Below are 18,113 nucleotides of genomic sequence, written 5' to 3' on the forward strand. Positions count from 1 at the left end.
CATTTTACGCTGTCTCATTTGCTCATCAGGATTTTCAGGAGTGTAGGGAGACATTTAACTTGTTGACACAAGACGACTATGCGCAATCGACCATTTGTCTGTACAAAAACACTCTTTACAATGCAACCTAGAGCAGAGATATGATACCGTCAGTTCAATCTTGGATGGAGGGAGAGAAAATGCAGCAATAACACAAATCAAGTGTACAAGAACCAGATCTATTACCCCTGGTAGAAAGCTTGTTTAATACCGTAATGTATTGTCAGTCTCAAAGTTGAAAAATCAGTGCATAAATTACAAAATCCCTTTGGATTGTCCAACAATGCTGTGGAGATCATTTTAATTACACGCAGGAAACAAATTGCGCAGAATGCTATGCTACGTTGATTGATTTGGAAGACCAAGGTTTGTTCGGGGGGTTCAGATGAATGTGGTTCTGCTGTTTGTGTAACACCTTTGTGTTGAGCTGTCTGCTGTAGCGCAGAGCTTCACTGCAGCAGTAACTCAAGTGTGCTTCAGAGGGAGGCGTCGGTTGCCCTCTAGTGATGATGACAGGTACTAGATGTGTTGCTCAGACGTCTGAACAGCACCGACAGCTCACTCTATAATTCAGTCGGTGCAGAGCTTTTGACAGAGGCTCTAAATCTGAGCAGAGTGAGTTCTTCTGCATCCAGTTTGATGATTTCACATGTACACGGTCACTCGTGTCAAGTCTACATTCTATACATTCTATTCTATATCCCCATAAAGCAAGTAACGTGTCAAAAAACATCAAAATGTGGCCCCTGAGCACATGTTGGCATTTATAGACCCCCTGTCTAACGGTCTAACACACAGGCTTAGAGACATATATTATATAACAGCACATCGTCTCATTTAACCCTACATCCTATTCTACAAATATGAGAACAAGAGCACATTTTACATTCATATTGTCTCAATCACACTTGTGCTTCAGATGTCTGTAGAAAAAGAACATTTACTTCCATCTTCATGCTTTGTCTCAGCTCTAATAAGAGTTTATCGTACCTACAGTGTCTTTTAAATCAGTAGCCAAACCTTTCACATGCTCAGGTTTGTAAACATGATCAACAATTTATGGATCCAGGCTAAGTTGTCCCTTTTCTTTTATGCTTTCCTTTAACCTGAATCCAGATCCTGTGCTCGTATCAGAGAGTCTCAGGGCTTTGTTTGCACCCTCAGCTGGAAGCGTGACTGTCCATCTCCAAGTCTGAGGCCTCAGCCTCATCTGCAGATCCAGCCAGGGATGGGTAAGGCCTCGGCTGGTCTAAGTTGACATAGTGAACCTTCAGACTGATGTAGTGCTCTCCTTCCAGACAGGATAGGATGTGTTGTATTTCTGTAACCAGGCTGTGGAAGCTCGGTCTGCACTCAGGCTCCGGGTCCCAACATGTCAGCATGATGGAATAGCTGTGGAATGAATAAAGGCGCGAATGAGTAAGCAGCTGAGGGAACTATTGAATGATGACCATTGTGAAGTTAAAACTCATATATATCCACAAAGAATTGAGTCTCCTGCAGAAAGCGATGTGATATTTATAAGGTGCGTGTATGATTTCTTACAGCGCATTAGGGCAAAACTGTGGCTGAGGAAGTCGACGTCCCTTTAACAAGTAGTGTGTGATGTCATAGGGGTCCACGTCTGGATACGGGCTGGCACCTCTGGTCAACAGCTCCCACATTAGGATGCCATATGACCACTGGGAAACACATAAGCAGTGTATTGTAGATACATACATGATTGCTGTAACAAGCATGTTCCAGTGGGCTGGATAAGGAACACTCACCACGTCAGACTTGGTTGTGAACTTTTGTGTTTGCAGGCTTTCGATGGCCATCCACTTCACAGGCAGCTTGACCCGTTTGTGATCTTGAATGCTGTAGTACTCCTTGTCATAGATGTCCCTTGCCATGCCGAAGTCAGCCACCTTTACTGTGAAGGTTTCATCCAGCCTAAAGAGAGAAGGCATCTTAAGGAAACCTCATCTCCCAAACTGTTTTTTGTTCAGGTGACACATCTCGAGACTCAAGCGCTGTAGTTGAACAGTATTTTTTGCTTCGGGGGGTTCGTAACAGAGTGACACGGAAGTATCTATGTGGCGGCCATGATATAAGCTGGCCGAATTTTATAAATGCTAATAAAAGGTGCTTCAGTCTTAACTTTCTTATCTACTTTAGCATCGGATACGCTGGACCATCCTTTATGAAAGTAAAGGGGATAATGCTACCCCACAATTCCTTGCAGCAGCAACATTTAAAGCAAAATGAGCAAATTGTAACGTGACTTAAAAAAAATTAGACCTCAGTAGCTGACATTGGAGTCTGCAAGCATAAACTAACGGCCGCTTCCTGAACACAGCAGTTCCACAGAGCCCCTTTACAGCGATGCACCAATCATCTGCTATTGCATGACTATGTGTTAGTGCAGTCGTAGTCTCTAAGTGATGCAGTCATCTCTTCCTAAGTCCTTGATGAATAAACTCTCATAAAACGTAATTGTTTTGAGAAAGTGATAGCAGAGAGCAGAGGTAGTGAAAAAAAGTCTGACCATTAGAGTGGTATCAATCATATTGTGTAACTGTCTCAAACAAAGCCAACAGTGTCAACTATTGTCTCAATGTAAGGATCAGTTTTCTTGTGATTTTTATGTCTTCATGTAACCCAGTACAAAGGGCACCTCTAACAGACACAGTTTGAGTCCAAGAAACAGAAATACTACACCACCAATTATTTACTTTCATAGATTTTTTTGTTGACTCTTTTATTTGGTGGAATCATTAGAGCCTTTCTTTCTTTTAAATTGAAAATGATATAAAAAAAGAAGAGTTTAATAAGGATGAAGCAAAATACTGGTTGCAAAAGTAATAAGGTTTATATATTGTCTGTTTTGGGGTTTTATTAACTTTGCAAGAGTAATTTTTCAGGATAAATAATTGTCTTATTAAAAGAACTGTAGTTGGCCGAAGAACAACCAACACTGTAGTATTTGTTTCTTAACTCAAATCACTAATTGTATTCATAACTTAAACGCTCATTTATAATGCCGAACCTAGCCTCAGATTGCGTTAATTTTAAAACCACAAGAGACATGACCTCCTGAGGTGTGACAAAGCTTCTCCACTGACTGGTCATAGGCCAGTAATCAGTCTATGAGTCACACTCACATGCAGTTACGTGCAGCCAGGTCTCTGTGGACAAACTTTTTCTGGGCTAAATACTCCATCCCCTTGGCAACCTGAAGTGCAAAGCCAATCAGGTCTTTCACTGTTGGGTTCTGTGGAGGACAAAGAAGAAATTAAACAGAGCTGACCAATCCAAGGTCTAATGAAGTAGTAAAAACTCAGAGCAAATACTCATGACCCTACATGTCCAGATTTGTCTCATTGCGTAACTTACCCTCTTCTCTGAGCGGATGAAATGACGCACATCCCCGTGCTTCATATATGGTAACACCACCAGAGGGAGCCCCTCTTTAGGCAGCATGATGCCCAGCAGAGATAGTATGTTGGGGTGGTGGAAGCCTTTCATGATGAGGCCCTCTCTTAAGAACTGGTCCACCTCGCCTAAATCGGTGATCCCTGTTAATACAAAGCATAAAGATTAATCCAACAGTCACAAAGCTCATACAGTGCTGATTTCAGTTATAAAACCTGTATTCACGTACTGTTCAAAGATTTAACAGCACAGTGGGTCTCTTGCTTGTTGCTGTCTATCAGGTATCCATGGTAAACTGTCCCAAAGTGGCCTGGATACGATGAAAATATGGTTGTTATGAATATGCAAAGAAAGTAGAACACAAACAAACAACAGTTATTGATGAAAGAGGCTCACCTTTGCCGATAATCTGGCTATCCTCAATTCGGAGCATCTCAGCAGGGATCAAGACATTTTTGACTTCTTCGAGAAGATCTGAACTGAGACTGATATTGTCTCGTGGCATCAAAGGAATGGCCAGATGATCATAGCTGGCAGCGTAAAATGAACCTTGGAAGGCCATTCCTGAACCTGATGTTTGACTCGACAGATCGACTGTAACACAGAAGGGGAAACACACAAAATGTCTTTTGTTTTTACAGTTGTACTTCCTGGGGTCTAGGTGTACAGGATGAAGTAAAGGGAATACACAGGTGGAAGGACTGATTAACAGTTACTATGAATGACTGAATTTGATGTCTCACCTCGTCTGTAGTCGCCTGTTGGGGAGAAATCAGAGCCGCTGCCCATGCGATTCCGTGAAAGCATTGTTGATAAACGATTCTCGATGTTGGCTTGAAAGGATACATATGATAAATGAAAACCACTGAGCAATACATTTCAAAAATTGACAGTAAAATGAGCAGCGAAACTCACAGGGTTGGTCAGGTTAATAGTTGATTAACGATATTGCAAAATAAGCATACATTAGGAACTCCTGTTTGCAGAGCTGAAAGTATTCTAGATGAGAAGAATATATCGAGAAACAGCTGAATTTTCTCACCTCGCTTTTTCTTCCTCAAATGGATCATGACAATTAACGCAAGGCCAGCACCTGCTACCAGTGCGGCAATGATGCCCAGCGCGATGCCCACAATCACAGTGGTGTAGTTGCTGTCATCGTTCACCACCGTGCCCACATCAGTTACTTCCCCGTTCACATACACCTACAGGAGTGGAACAGATGATTTACATTTGTTGAATACATTTAATTTTAAAGTGAATTACGTTAAGCTTAATGATTCAGAAGCAGACTCACCCTGACAGGCAACCCCTCGCTGGGAATTACCAGACCTTTAGGAATCCTGCAGGTCAGCTCATTTAACAGAACCTGGGCGTTACAGTTCACATCCCCGATGGTCATGATGATCTTCATACATGTGCTCACTGTGTTCAGTTTTCTATGCTGTTATAAATGTGGAACAAAAAGTTTATATGTTAAAAGGTAAGTGGTATTTGTGTGTTTGAGTAGAATAAAACACTCAAAGTGTGAAGTGTGTAAACATACATGCAGTGAAACTTCTGTCTCTCCTGGTTTTAGGTACAATAACTTGTCGTCATTTTCAAAGGGGATGACTTTGACATCGAAATAGTAGGCAAACCGTCTCCTCCAGAGGTTACGTTTTCCATCCATGTGAATGAAAATCTCTCCCGTGTCTGACTTTCCTTCTGGCATTTCCTCAGGAAAAGCAGGGGCCAAGCATTCCATATGTGTGGAATTTGTTGCGCCGTTACAGACCTTAGATGAAAGCAATTTTTAGCTTGAATAGAAAAAGTGTCAATGAAGACATAAAAAATGATAAAACTAGAGACTGTGTTGCAGTGGAATCACACCAGCTGCACTGCGATGCCCCTTATTACATTAGTAACACACCCATCTTTGAACTCAGCCTTCATTTTTTATCTCAGCTCCACAACTATAAAGTTTCCATGGCTTCATTTTGCACAGTTGTGTTTGTGTTGACAAAATCCATCCACAGACTGACAGACATACAGTATAAACACATGTCCAAGGTGAAAACATTACAAGCTGTCACAGCTGTTGATCAGTTAACTCACTTGTTGAAGAGATTGCGGGTTGGGAACATTTTTGGAAACGTACTCAACCACAGTCGTGTGGGCAGAGTCAAGATTCTGACCTGCTATCACCAGCTTGGAGCCACTGTATGACAACACAAATGAGCACGTGAGTAATAACACTGACTTGTTTGAGGATGAGTTGATTGAATGTATGTTCAAGAGAATGAGTTTATTATTAAGACCAGAGCAGACCAGGGTCAGTGTCCTACCTTTGGAAACTGCATTGAGGTTGTACAGAGGTTATAACCGGGTTTGTCTTGTAGAAGAACATCTTACTGCTCGTCACTGGAAAGTCGTCAATATAGACTTTGACAGGTACCTTCCCGACACCGGCTGCAGCTGCTGTGCGACAGACGATTGAAGACAAAGTCCCACTTCCTTCAGGAGCACTGAAAAGAACGGCATACTAATCTGAACCCAGTGAAGAGAATGTCGCAGACAGTTTTTGTAGACAGTTTTTGTCAGTAAAAGCAGCAGTCTTCTGTGTCGCTCACCTTTGACTGTGGCATGTTTTGTCACCAAAGACGACTCGTCTCTGTATCCCAGAGTTAAGATATCTGCCTGTCAGTGTCACTGTTGTTCCTCCAAACACGGGTCCGTAGTCAGGCTTGATTTCTGTTATGCTCGGCTCCTGGTTAGACAAAATCACTTAACAATGTTACATTATCTGTTACGCAAATAAATAACATATATAAAACAAATTTTAAAACTGTTTTAATCGCATAAAAGTTCTCACCACAAAAGAGAAACCAGGCATCTGAGCTGTGCCCTCAATAGAGTAGCGGCCCTCCACTTCCCCCTCGTGCACTTCCAGGGTGATGGTGAGGTTCTGACTGGGTTCAGTTTTTCCCTGAATCTTGCATACTAGCCTGCATTGAGAGCACAATTATTAATCGGTCTGCGGATTCTGTGGATGAAGATATCCCAGCGAGTCAGCCGCTAGTCAGACAGAAAAGAACAGCAGCAAATGTGTCACAGTGACAAAGACATTTACACAGCATTAAAAAAACAGTTTCAACCATACACGGTCAAATACAACATCAGTGTGTGTTTAATGATTGACTCTCCTCTTAGCAGTGGTGGAAATGCGGGGGAATGCCGTTCCATGAGCAAAGCTCGAAGGGGAATGGCGTTCCCCCTCATATTTCGAAAGCATATTCAATTTTTCTATAGGGTGCAGCTGTATTTGCTGTATCTTCGCTCCCAATCCAGAGGAGAGATCTCTCTTTCTGTTAAATGAAAATCTGCTCAAAAGTCTGGTTAAACTTCACTAGACTCAGAGTAAACTTCACTAAAGTCAATGCAGACAGTGCTCGCCTCTTATACATGGAAACGTTTTGTTTTTGAATACTTCTTTGAAGCAATAAAGTAAAAAATAATGCTGTATTTCAATTAAAAAAAATGTGTCAATCACATTTGCTGTTATTCATTTCTCTCATGGATTATAGCCCCTAAAACATTAACATCAACCAACAACATGCTGATATCATTACAGTATACCTACAATCCAGAATAGGACTTGATATGTAATCAAGATAAGAAGCCTTATCAGTGCCTGAAATCACAAATAACATAAATAGTAATCTCACAAATTATTTAAAAAAAATATTTTAATGATTTTAAAAAATCACATATTCCTCAAAAAGAGAAATACAGCATAAAAACATAAGACTGTGGATTCATGTGGTTTAATTAAAGACCAAATTAAGTAAGCACATTTTGTAAAGCAAAATAATCTGACGTAATACTGAGTAAAACTTTATATAACTAGTCAGCCACATCAGATAATTAGAAGATGTTTTAATGGTCCTATATTGAAGAAAGTTCCTGTATTTTTTTATTATAAAGCAGGTATTAGTGGTGAGTATAAAATCCACAGAGAAATGTATACAGCCAATATTCAGAAACTGTGCCCTAGACGAGCCATCAGGACTTCCTTAAGGTTGTGATGTCACAACTATACAGTCAGCAATGTACAGTCAAATTAACTTAATAACAATGATAATAATAACTGTATTTATCTGGCACCTTTTGTGCAAAGATGCAGCCTAAAGTGCTTAACAAAGACAGGATAAAATAATTATTTCTAATAAATAAGTGACAGGCCTGGTAGTCCAGGTGAATGGCTCTCAGGAGGAGAGGTTCACATTCTCATTAAGACCATTGAGACACAAAGTATTAATAAAATAAAAATATGCATTGTGTGCATTTGTTTTACTCACACTTCACTGCTGCTCCTTGCAGGCAGGACAGTACACGTGTTCCCGGAGCCCACTGTGATGATGTGGGTTCTGCCGCTGATGATGGCAGGTCGCAGAGAAGACTGAAACTCCCAGCCGCACAGTGTCAGTGTCACATCTGTCTCACCACCAGCTGGCTCCATTTTTGGAAAAAACTGCAGAGAAAAGGAGTGACTGTATCATCCAGAGTAGCAATCAGAATCTCAGCACAATCACTTCATGATTCACAGTTTTTAAACTTCATGGATTGGCTAATCAGTTACACCTAGCAGCATATCTACCTCTGTTATGACAGGTGCGCATGAGTGTTTGTTCCACTGCACAGCACACTCATTCTGCCTCGAGCAGATTCCCGAACACCAGCCACAGTTCATGAAGCGTGGAGCCTTCAAACACAGGGGGCACGTCATGAAATGTGCACACCCCGGTCCTGCAGAGGGCACCTTGAACACCTAGATCAGGGAGGACGGAGAGGCGGGTGGGGTAAGAGGTTAGCAGGAAAACACGGATTACTCAACATAATAGTTGTGCAGCTTCAATCAAGTTCTGGGGAGTAGAAGAAATCACACCCTCCCCTACAGGCGGTGACGCAGTCAATGCAGAGAGGCATTTTGGATTCACACTCTTAATACAGTTGAGCCTTGTTTTTTTGTACTTTTTGTACTTTATCTTTGTGACTCCAAGATGTATCTATGTTCTTTTGTTACTGAGGTGATTACAGTGCAAGTCCCACTCTTGGATCCATTACCCAATAGATTTAAAATCATGTTACACAAATTATCCAATGAAAATTGTACGCCAATTCTTGATACTTTTTATTTTCACTTTTAGTACATATGCAGCTGTTCTTACAAAGTACATACTGTTGCATGCAGTATGCATACAGTCATCCTACTCTGTCATAACACTGCAGCTTGAACTTGCTCATACATCCGTCGCAGTATGTAGTGTGAAATATGAAATAAAAAGAAAAGGTTTGTTATTTGGAAAACAACCAGTGAGCTGTGCAAAGGATTGTGGGTCAGAATAGCCAGCACAGCATACTGAAAAATGTGCCCTGATGCAGTAGGACATATTGGTATTTTTGGAATACCTCACTCAAGCAAACTACTAAAAAAGAAAACGTAAAAAAGACTCATTTGGGATTTGTCCTAGCTGCTGCACCAGAAAGATAGGTGTTTGATGATACCCCTCAAATGCATCAAAACAAAACTAACGAGCCTGTTTTGAAAATGTAAGGAGCAGGAAGTAAAAAGTTGTCAGAAAAATAAATACTCAAGTAAAGTACAGATACCTGAAAAATCTGCTTAAGTACAGACACAAAGTATTTGTACTTCGTTACTCCCCAAATCTGACACTGAATATTATGGTACTGTAGTATGGGTCTGGAACACAGCACATGTATGTGTGTGCCTCATGTCTTTGTCCATTTTGACTCCGATAAAGACACATTTAATCTGTTTAAAATGCTACAATTCAATACGTGTGCTCCAAATGTACCTTATTTCCAACTACAAAGAGAAGTGAGTCTTCTGAGTACACAGCCGCTGTCCTGGACACTTCGGTCTCTCCCAGAGAATAGTTGGCAAAAACAATCGGCTTGTACATAGAAAGAATCACCTGAACAACGCAAAACAGAGAGACAACGTCACACGGATTCTTCATATACACTTTCTTCTTCTGACAGTAAAAATGTGCAAACTTAGTTCAGACATTTGAAGAGTAATGAACAAAAGAGGCAAGACTCTACTATTTTATCCTCAGACATATTGCTACCTGCAGTATCCGTCCATCTGAGGTACCAAAGTGGCCCAGCGTGTGATTCTCAGTAGTGGTGACCAGGACAGCAGTGAAAAGGACGTCTCTCATCTGCCTGTTGAAGAGGTCCAGTCTGTGGACCGGCTTTGACACCAGAGTGGGTTTGGCACTGCATGCAACATGACCTTCAGGGTTCTGCAAATGAGTTAGAAATACAACCAGAAGTGAGGTGTTGGGGGAGATATAAGTGAAATCTAATATCTGCCTTTATCATCAGCAGTCTGCTTGTGTAAATTCTTGTGGGTGAGAGAGGAAGAGAGAGAATCTTGATTAAGGGGGGGAAGTGCTCCAGCCTCGCCTCAAGTCATCCTAACAAGCTGTGAGAGGAACACAGTCATAAAACAGCAGTGACTCCAGCTCCATATGTTGACTTGGTGACTGTTTCTCAAATACTGACTGGAACTGGACTTTTACGCACTTAAAATAGTGGGTGACAAACGTGTGTGTGGATGGTTGCCAGAGCATGACTTACTTTGTTTAATAAGAAGTAATTGTTCATAAAAAAAAGGGAGGATATGTTAAACATATGGTAAACATTCCACTGCTAGGCAATTTAACTGACCTGCCCCAGCATGCCTCTGTTTGCCTCCCACTATTTGAATGCCCCATATTCCCGTCATTTGATCTTTTCTGTCACTTTGTACTCCAGCATTTCAAGCTTGAGTCCACACGGTATCCAAGTTATTTTATCGCACACACCCAGTTCTAGGAATACTTAACTTGAACTCAGAGTGTACTTTATTTTTTAGTGATTGATTAATAGGTGATTCTCTCCTCCTGACTCCTCTTCTCTTCAGTATTCTACCTATTTCCTGTTCCAATAGCGTGCGTAAAAGCCAGGTACGGTCCGACACTTTTCCCTCCCCTTGAAATTCCACCTTTTTATCAGCAGGATTTATAACTTGTGTGTTTGTTGGCACACATTCCTGTAGGTATACACATGGCTGTGAGAGCTCAAAGGACACAGTTTGAACTCAGGAAACAGACCACTCCTTTATTATTTTGTCTTGGCAAATGTTCTATTCAATGGACGTGTTTTGAAAGTGAGCTCTGCTTGTCGTTCCAATACCGTTTCATCTCTGGGAGATTATCAATTAAGGGTTCTAATCACTGAGTCCTTTATCATAAAACACATATCTGATGACGTAGCTTTCATATCAAAGCTCGGTTGCCACCCTTTCACGGAGAAACACTGAAACTTAACAGAGCAGAGAAACGGTGTGGCAACACACAGGTCGCACTCCTGACTCATCCACCCCTCCCTGTTCTCTCATCTGGCCCTGCTCTCTCACACACCTTCACAAGCATAATCAAGTCGTCCAGATTTACTGTAGTGTCTCTATCCTTTATTGCTCAACACCACATGAAACTGTCAGCTTAATGATAAACTACATTGTTCTGATCCGAGGTGACTTAATTACACAATGTTTGTCTGTATGGGTCACCTCCTGTCTGGGCGTAAGGTCGACCTTTGTACTGTTCCTCTGCTCTGATGACATTTAAAAAAAAAAAAAGGAAAAAACAGCTACTCACTTCATGCGGGCAGCTCTCGAGTGGCTGGAAGTGACTGAGGCCTCTGGACAGCTGCTCTGATCCTGGCTTGCAGCAGGCGTCCACGCCCTCATCAATCGCCTGGTTCACTTTAGTCAAAGAGAAGGCGCACAGGGCTGATTCTTTCTGAGGTTCACCTCCCTCGTCCACCTCTGCAAACACCCCGTACAGAATGTCCTCAGTCTCGCCCACCCTCAGCTCGCCCGCCAAGTCCTTCGCCGCTCGCCCAAAGTGTGCCGCCTGCAGCCCGTTATACACCCTGAACCCCTCTCTCCGTTTCCTTCTGCGCTTTGGGTTGTACCGGCACTCCAGCACCACCTCTCTGTACATCCACACCTCTGGGTTTAAAACCGGCAGTCGTGCCAGACGAGTCTGAAAAGCTGAATTGATCTTTGATGGAGTTTCTCTCTGCAGGGACAGGAAGTAGACGTACTCACTAGTGGAGAAGCTGTAGATGTAATCAATCTTGTATGAGTCCCGTAGACCGGGGAGCACTGTCAGCCCGTTCATGACCATATGAAAGCCATCTTCAGTCGAAAGAGGCCTCATAGCTGATATCGACCGCCTTGGGTACCTCTCTGCCACTTGGTCGTTGACGGACGCTGCTACAAAGAAGAGAGACGTGGCCGACTGGTCAACGATGACGACTTTGGTGCCCAGTGGGCTGGCCACACAGTCTGGACAGTAGGTTGCGGAGTTTTGATCCTTTTTGTATAAACACTGAGGCTCAGGCTGTGGTAAGCTAATGTCAAAGAAGTAACAGATCCCATGCTGAGTACTACCACAAATGTACAAGTAGGGCAAATAAGAAGTATCCAAAAGAAGAACCTCATTGTCTGTATCCACTGGATCCCCAGGATCTGTTTCAGTGCTACACACCTGACAGGTTTCACAGTCAGGACTGCCAACAGGTCCAGTTTTCACCTCCCATATTTTGTGCATAGTATTGTTGATTGCTTCTATTACATTCTGGCTTCCAACAAACACCTGTTTCGATTCCGGGTCCACTGCTATGTTCTGTATGGGTTTGACTGTTTGGAAGTGGGGGAGGGAGTATTTTAAAGTGAAATCCACCGGCCTGCGTGTAGTAGAAGCACATGTGTGCTGTCCTGAGGCCGTTTGTGTTTGTATCCATAAGCATACTGTCAGCAAGGCGGCCACAGGGACCATCTCCACGTCACAGTCCACCGTGATTGAGTGTTACCTATAAGATACGTTCCTCAGAGAGAACATTCTGGAGAAGCAGCAGAAGCTCTGTGAAGGGAAGCAGAGGAGGAATGCTGAGGTTTAACGGACAGAAAGCTGCAGTAACATGTGATTCTCACACTCGAGAGATTCACCGCTGGGGAAGTGAGATGGATACTGTAAACATCTTTGTTTAAACTGAGAAATACAGCATGAGGAACTGAGGGAAGAGGGAAAAATATCAGCTGCTGTTTTCTCCCTGAGCCCTGTGATTAAGAAGCAGCTACTTTTTTAAACATGAGGCATCTACAGATGTTTGTCTTGATATGCACAGATGTGGCATAGCTGTGAAACTCACTGCGCTCTAAAGCCAGTGGAAGCATAACAAGTTGGAGAGTTGAGATAAAATCTAGCATGGGCAAGACATGACTTGCTGTAACATGTGAAGCAACTGTGGAAATGTTCTGGCCTACAGAGCCATCCATAGAATAGAAGTATCAACTAAGCTTGTTTTTTTTTTCACAAAGCAAAAATACCAGTTTTAAAGGGTATTCAGATATGCAGGTGATTCAGTAGTTATCCTGTATTCACAATTCTAATACACCACTGGGCTATGGACAACTATTTTAAATGTTTCAAAGCAGAGACCCAATAGAGCTGCTCTATCAGGGGAGAACATTTAAGTCAAAATGATTAAAATACGGATCATTTGTGATGATAATACCTGCTAAAATTATATTTCACATGCAAGAGAGCTGATGAGCTGTGTATTATAAGTAAAGGGTGTTCACTCATTAATTAACGTTCCTATTTTAGACTTCCTCCATTTAAAAAAGCACTAACAAACAGTATATTTAAATCATCTTACCTGGCTTTGAAAAGAGAGGAGAGGTTTCTCCAACAGTCTCAAGATGTGAATTCTTCACCAGATTAATTTCCTGTGTTCGTGAAGCTCCACTCACTGACCTGCAGCAGCGCACTCACCTGACAGCACCGGACTCCCACTGGCACCGAGCTGACACTGAACTACAGAAAGTAAAGTCTTTGAGGGAAAACCCAGTCTGAAGAGGAAAACAGGATCTCACGGGTCGCCTTCAAAATAAAAGCACGCTAGGAAAACGATTAATGATTTGTGTCTGATTGTGATTGACTGCTGATTTTATTCGATTTAATCCAATAATATTGAGTTAAGTTGAAAAAAGGTCTTAAAGATAATAAATACAAAAATTATAGGCTAAATGATGGAATTGGCATTCAGAAAGTTTATATGCATTATAACCAGTGGTGGAAGAGGCACTTGGATTGTTTTCATTTAGTAAAAGTAGCAATACTGAAGTAAACGTACAAAAAAAGAAAAATGAAAAAAAAAAAATTCAGAAGATAAGATAATTCTTCATTCGTCCCACAGCAGGGAAATTTGCAATATAATATAGCAAAGGGGACAGCAAAAATAGAGAGTAATCATTCATTATAATTAAATATTGAACAATTAATGTGTTCATCAATTTAATGTTAAAGCTAGTAAAAGTAGTTTAAATGACATAGTTTTTTAATAAAATATCTTTTTTATCATTTATTTCTTGATTATATTTTTGATTATTAAACTCAACCAAATAAACATGGGGTAAAAAGTATCTCATAACTACTTGAGTGCATGTACTTTGTTACCTTTCACCTCTAATACTGCATTTGAAAACATGATTTAAGCATTGCACAATCATAAAAATGTGCATAAGTAATGAGAGTTATAGGCTTCTACGATAATCATTTTTCACAATTACAATTTTTGCACCTGAACAATGACACACTGAGATCCACCAACTCCACCAATTTTAAGCATTAAAATGTGTGTACATGTGTTGGGTTTTTTTTGCCTCCAGTGATGTCACACAGTAGCTTAGTTGCATTGTGGGTAATGTAGGCACCAGCTTTTGGAAAGCAGACTCAATTATGGACAGTTTAGAATCAAATGATCAAAATCGATACAGCATAATCAGAGATATCAGCTTTTTTATTGCATACTTCCTTCTTTGAAAAAAACCTAGTGCCTACATCACCCACAATGCAACTCAACCACTGAGTGATATCACCGGAGGCAATTTATCAGATTCCATGCAGCTTCCTCAAGAGACACAAAAGGCTTTATACTTCTTTTCTTCACATGCTCCCCAAGACCTGTAACAACACTTTTAAAGTATAAAAATGGTGGAGTTACCCTTTAATGCAGGATGTATCATAAATGCCTGTTGCTCACCATTAACACATGATGACTATATGTGATTAGTTCACACTTAATAGTCAATTAAGGAATTTTTTCACATATGTAGCGCTCCACACGACCTGTGTACACACTTTATTGTGTAAATTTATCCTTTAAGTTCATGTTTGATGAAGAATTCAAATGAATTCAGACATTCTTGAATTTGAGCAGAACTGTCTGCTTGGTTCAGTGAAATTGTACCCGAAGCCTATTCTTGATTAGGAGATTTGACATTTATTTTTGAAAGTTGACGACCGGAAATGCTGCCGTCATTCTGACTTGCTTGACAGATATTCCTCAAGTGGGTGATGTTCGTCAAGCCGCGCCCGCATAAGGAAGTATGAAATGGTTACGAAATGTGACCACTTCATAAATACCCTCATCGTTTCCTTCCCCAGAGTCATATCATATCTCCAACTGCGACTCTTTTCCTCTCAGGCATCATTGTGTCAAAGTTCGTGGAAAAGCTTTCTCACCGGTTGAAAACAGGCAGGTCTCTGTACGCCTGCAGGATTTGTGCCAAATATGCATTGCTTTCAGATGAGAAATGGAGTTAGTCTCCAGATACAGGCAAATCCAGGAAGCTATGAGAAGAATGTGTTCTCTCTCCGGTCAGACCACCTTCAGTAATCTGAGCAATGTGACCTTATACAGTATGGATATAATTCTGCTGACATGAAGCAGAAGTTGCATATAGCAGCTGAAACATACCATCATAAATGAGGCTATCTATCAACATACATGTCCAAATAGTAATGTCATCATTGCCATGAAGCTTTATAGAGCCAAAAGTTAAACATCTACCACTGAATCCAAAGTTCAGTAATCACACACTGTGTACAAAAGTGTGCATAACCGTATCTCTGCAAAGAAAAATGTACTTTAGAGAGTCATTCTTCAACTTTCACTGCTCCAGACCTCTAACCGCAAGACCCAGGATCATTCAGGTTACAGAGAAACTGCAGAGAGTGCTGAAGATTACACAGATTAAGTCGTTTTGATTTGAGCTCTCACCGAGGGCTGGCATATGGAGAGCAGAAATCAAACAAAAACAGCAGCGTTAAGAATAACACAACCAGTCCTTGAGTTTGCATCATTCTGTCCCTGTGTGACTCACACAGGACAGGGGCCAAGCAAACATACGTGCAGTCCACTGAGGCATGTAGCTCACATTTAGATTTGACCCATATAAGGAGCATTTCCTGATGTTATTTAGCAGAATATATCTCCAGAGATATATTAAAGTCTGAGATCAAATTCCCAGACAGGGTTTTAAAATAAATGGCCATAAAATGGATTATTTCCCACAGAATTTGCAAGTGGCAAAGCCTGAAAAACAGTTTAAAAAGTTAGCTTCCCGGAGATAGATAGATGATTGTTGAGTCTCATCCCCAGGTCATCAAATACTGATGCTTTGGGTCAGCGTCAGACCCGAGCTGCTAATTTGACACCGTGGTGAGGAGACTTGTCCAGGAAGTTACATTTTGTTGCTTTAATATCAAGAAAACTAAATACTGAATGAACTAATTTTGATTATTTTTGTTACAGTAATTGGTATTTTAACATTATTTACATGAATCAATTTCTAACAGTAAACTGTATCAGGAGTTAAGATTCAAGTTTTGTGTTTCAGGATGTTTTTGTAAATTCATTAACTCGTGAGGGTTTACCAAACACTGTCTGTAGGCTAATGTATGTAGGGAATCAGTGATATTATCAATAAATCATCTGATATGCCTGAGACACTGTGAAATGTTGATTTCAAATGTCTTATAACATGGTTACTGTAATTGTTGTCAGGGGAACATCTGTGCAAATGATCTACACTGATGCTCTGCATACTACACTCAGGGGTTAGAAGCAATGAATGCATGAATGTGAAGCTGCTTTAACAGTTTGGTAACAAAACCTGTCAAACATCATGGATTTTTTAATTTTGGTTAAATCTACTGGACTGCCAACAGTGAGAAAGCACTGCCCCTTATAATATAATTTATTTTAAAAAAAGAGAAAGAAGAAATAGTTGCGAAATCATTACAGTGACTAACAGCTTGTTTTGAAATGGTCTGTTGTATGATGTACATGTAATGCAAGAATTTCGGTCATCATGTCGAATCTGATTCCAGGTTCCTTTTTAGATCGTGTTGTCTTGGAGTTGTTTGTTCCTCATTCGCACGTCTTAAGAGGTTAGTGGTTTGCCGTACGTAATGGTGAATCATTTCTGGTCACTACTAAGCATCAATTACTTTCTTCTGGAAGGAATCTTTTTTGTTACTACGCTTCACCAGACCGAGATTGTTGAATGACAAACGCATTAAGCAAGACTAGGGAGTGTCATTGTTGTTGTCATGGAAATGTTAGACGATCCCCTCCAGACATGTTTTAAGACGTGTCCTAAAACTACATCTGGTCTGTTTCCCTGACTGAAAAATCCCGAATGTGTTAATCTGTAAGTATGTAAGTCACAAGATGCCTTTTTCCACACAGAAAAGTGTGTCTGCAGTGTCGCATGAGAGTATATACACAACACTTCGGTTCCAGACTAGTTGTGGTGTGTCAATGCCTGCTCGTACCACTTGTCGTCAACTCAGAATTAATGTGAGCACAGGGAAACTGGAAACACTTTGTAATAAGGGAAGAAATCATATGAGTACTGCATGACGCACAAGGGTTTGTGCATGAATTATTAAAGGCTAACTCCACCAATTTGACACGTAGAAGTGTGTGTACAGGTCTTGTGAAGAAATTTGTTCAAAGCATTTAAAGGCTTGAGAGGAAGCTGCGTTTAATCCTATAAATGACCTCTAGGGATGTTACTCAGTATCTAGTTGCATTGGGGGCAATGTAGGCGCCAGGTTTTGAAAAGGAAGAAGAACGTGTGGATTTTGAAAGGATATCTCTCCGGTTCTGCTGTATCGAGTGACCAGTGGAATGCTTTTTAAAAACCTGGTGCCTACATTACCCACAATGCAAATTGGCCACTGAGTGACATCACTGGAGGTAATTTACATCCAGCTTCTTCTGGAGCCACAAAAGGCTTTATACTACTTTTCTTCACATGCTCCGCAAGACCTGTAAACACACTTTTAAAGTGTAAAATTAGTGGAGTTACCCTTTAATGCAGGATGAATCATAAATGCCTGTTGCTCACCAGTAACACATGATGACTTTATGTGATTAGTTCAAACTGAAAAGTCAATTAAGGAATGTTAATGCAAATGTATGAACTGTTTGGTGGTGTCAAACATAGCATTTATCATTCTGCACTGTGAGATCAAGTGAAGTAACAGTGAGCTGAGCATATGTTGGAGCCAAGAGGGACTTGACAGAACATAAAGCCAACATTGATTGTGATTTAGACATTAAACAAAATCTAACTTCATCCACCAGAGCAACTTCAAGAGGGGGTTGTAAAATACCACGTAGAAAAAGTACTTTTGTTTTAGGGTTGGAGACATGGTTACAGCTCGTTAAAGAGTCCTGTG

General features: G+C 40.9%; 1 protein-coding gene across 1 annotated transcript; it reads right to left on the bottom strand.

Moving 5' to 3' along the window:
- Nucleotides 1–226: 226 nt before the first annotated feature.
- On the bottom strand, nucleotides 227–13,371 carry mst1ra (macrophage stimulating 1 receptor a). The gene is made up of 21 exons (XM_073467699.1): nucleotides 13,237–13,371; nucleotides 11,166–12,437; nucleotides 9,591–9,767; nucleotides 9,315–9,434; nucleotides 8,096–8,266; nucleotides 7,797–7,969; nucleotides 6,311–6,443; nucleotides 6,069–6,205; nucleotides 5,784–5,963; nucleotides 5,554–5,656; nucleotides 5,003–5,233; nucleotides 4,754–4,900; nucleotides 4,499–4,661; nucleotides 4,200–4,289; nucleotides 3,853–4,050; nucleotides 3,686–3,766; nucleotides 3,418–3,599; nucleotides 3,186–3,295; nucleotides 1,809–1,974; nucleotides 1,585–1,721; nucleotides 227–1,431 (listed from the first exon to the last, which is right to left on the bottom strand). Exons 2-21 carry the CDS (start codon nucleotides 12,351–12,353, stop codon nucleotides 1,200–1,202), a joined length of 4,119 nt encoding a protein of 1,372 aa, XP_073323800.1. The 5' UTR covers nucleotides 12,354–12,437; nucleotides 13,237–13,371; the 3' UTR covers nucleotides 227–1,199.
- Between the last annotated feature and the right edge of the window lie 4,742 nt (nucleotides 13,372–18,113).

Source organism: Pagrus major, chromosome 6, assembly GCF_040436345.1.
Source record: "Pagrus major chromosome 6, Pma_NU_1.0".
In the NCBI taxonomy this organism is placed as follows: domain Eukaryota; kingdom Metazoa; phylum Chordata; class Actinopteri; order Spariformes; family Sparidae; genus Pagrus; species Pagrus major.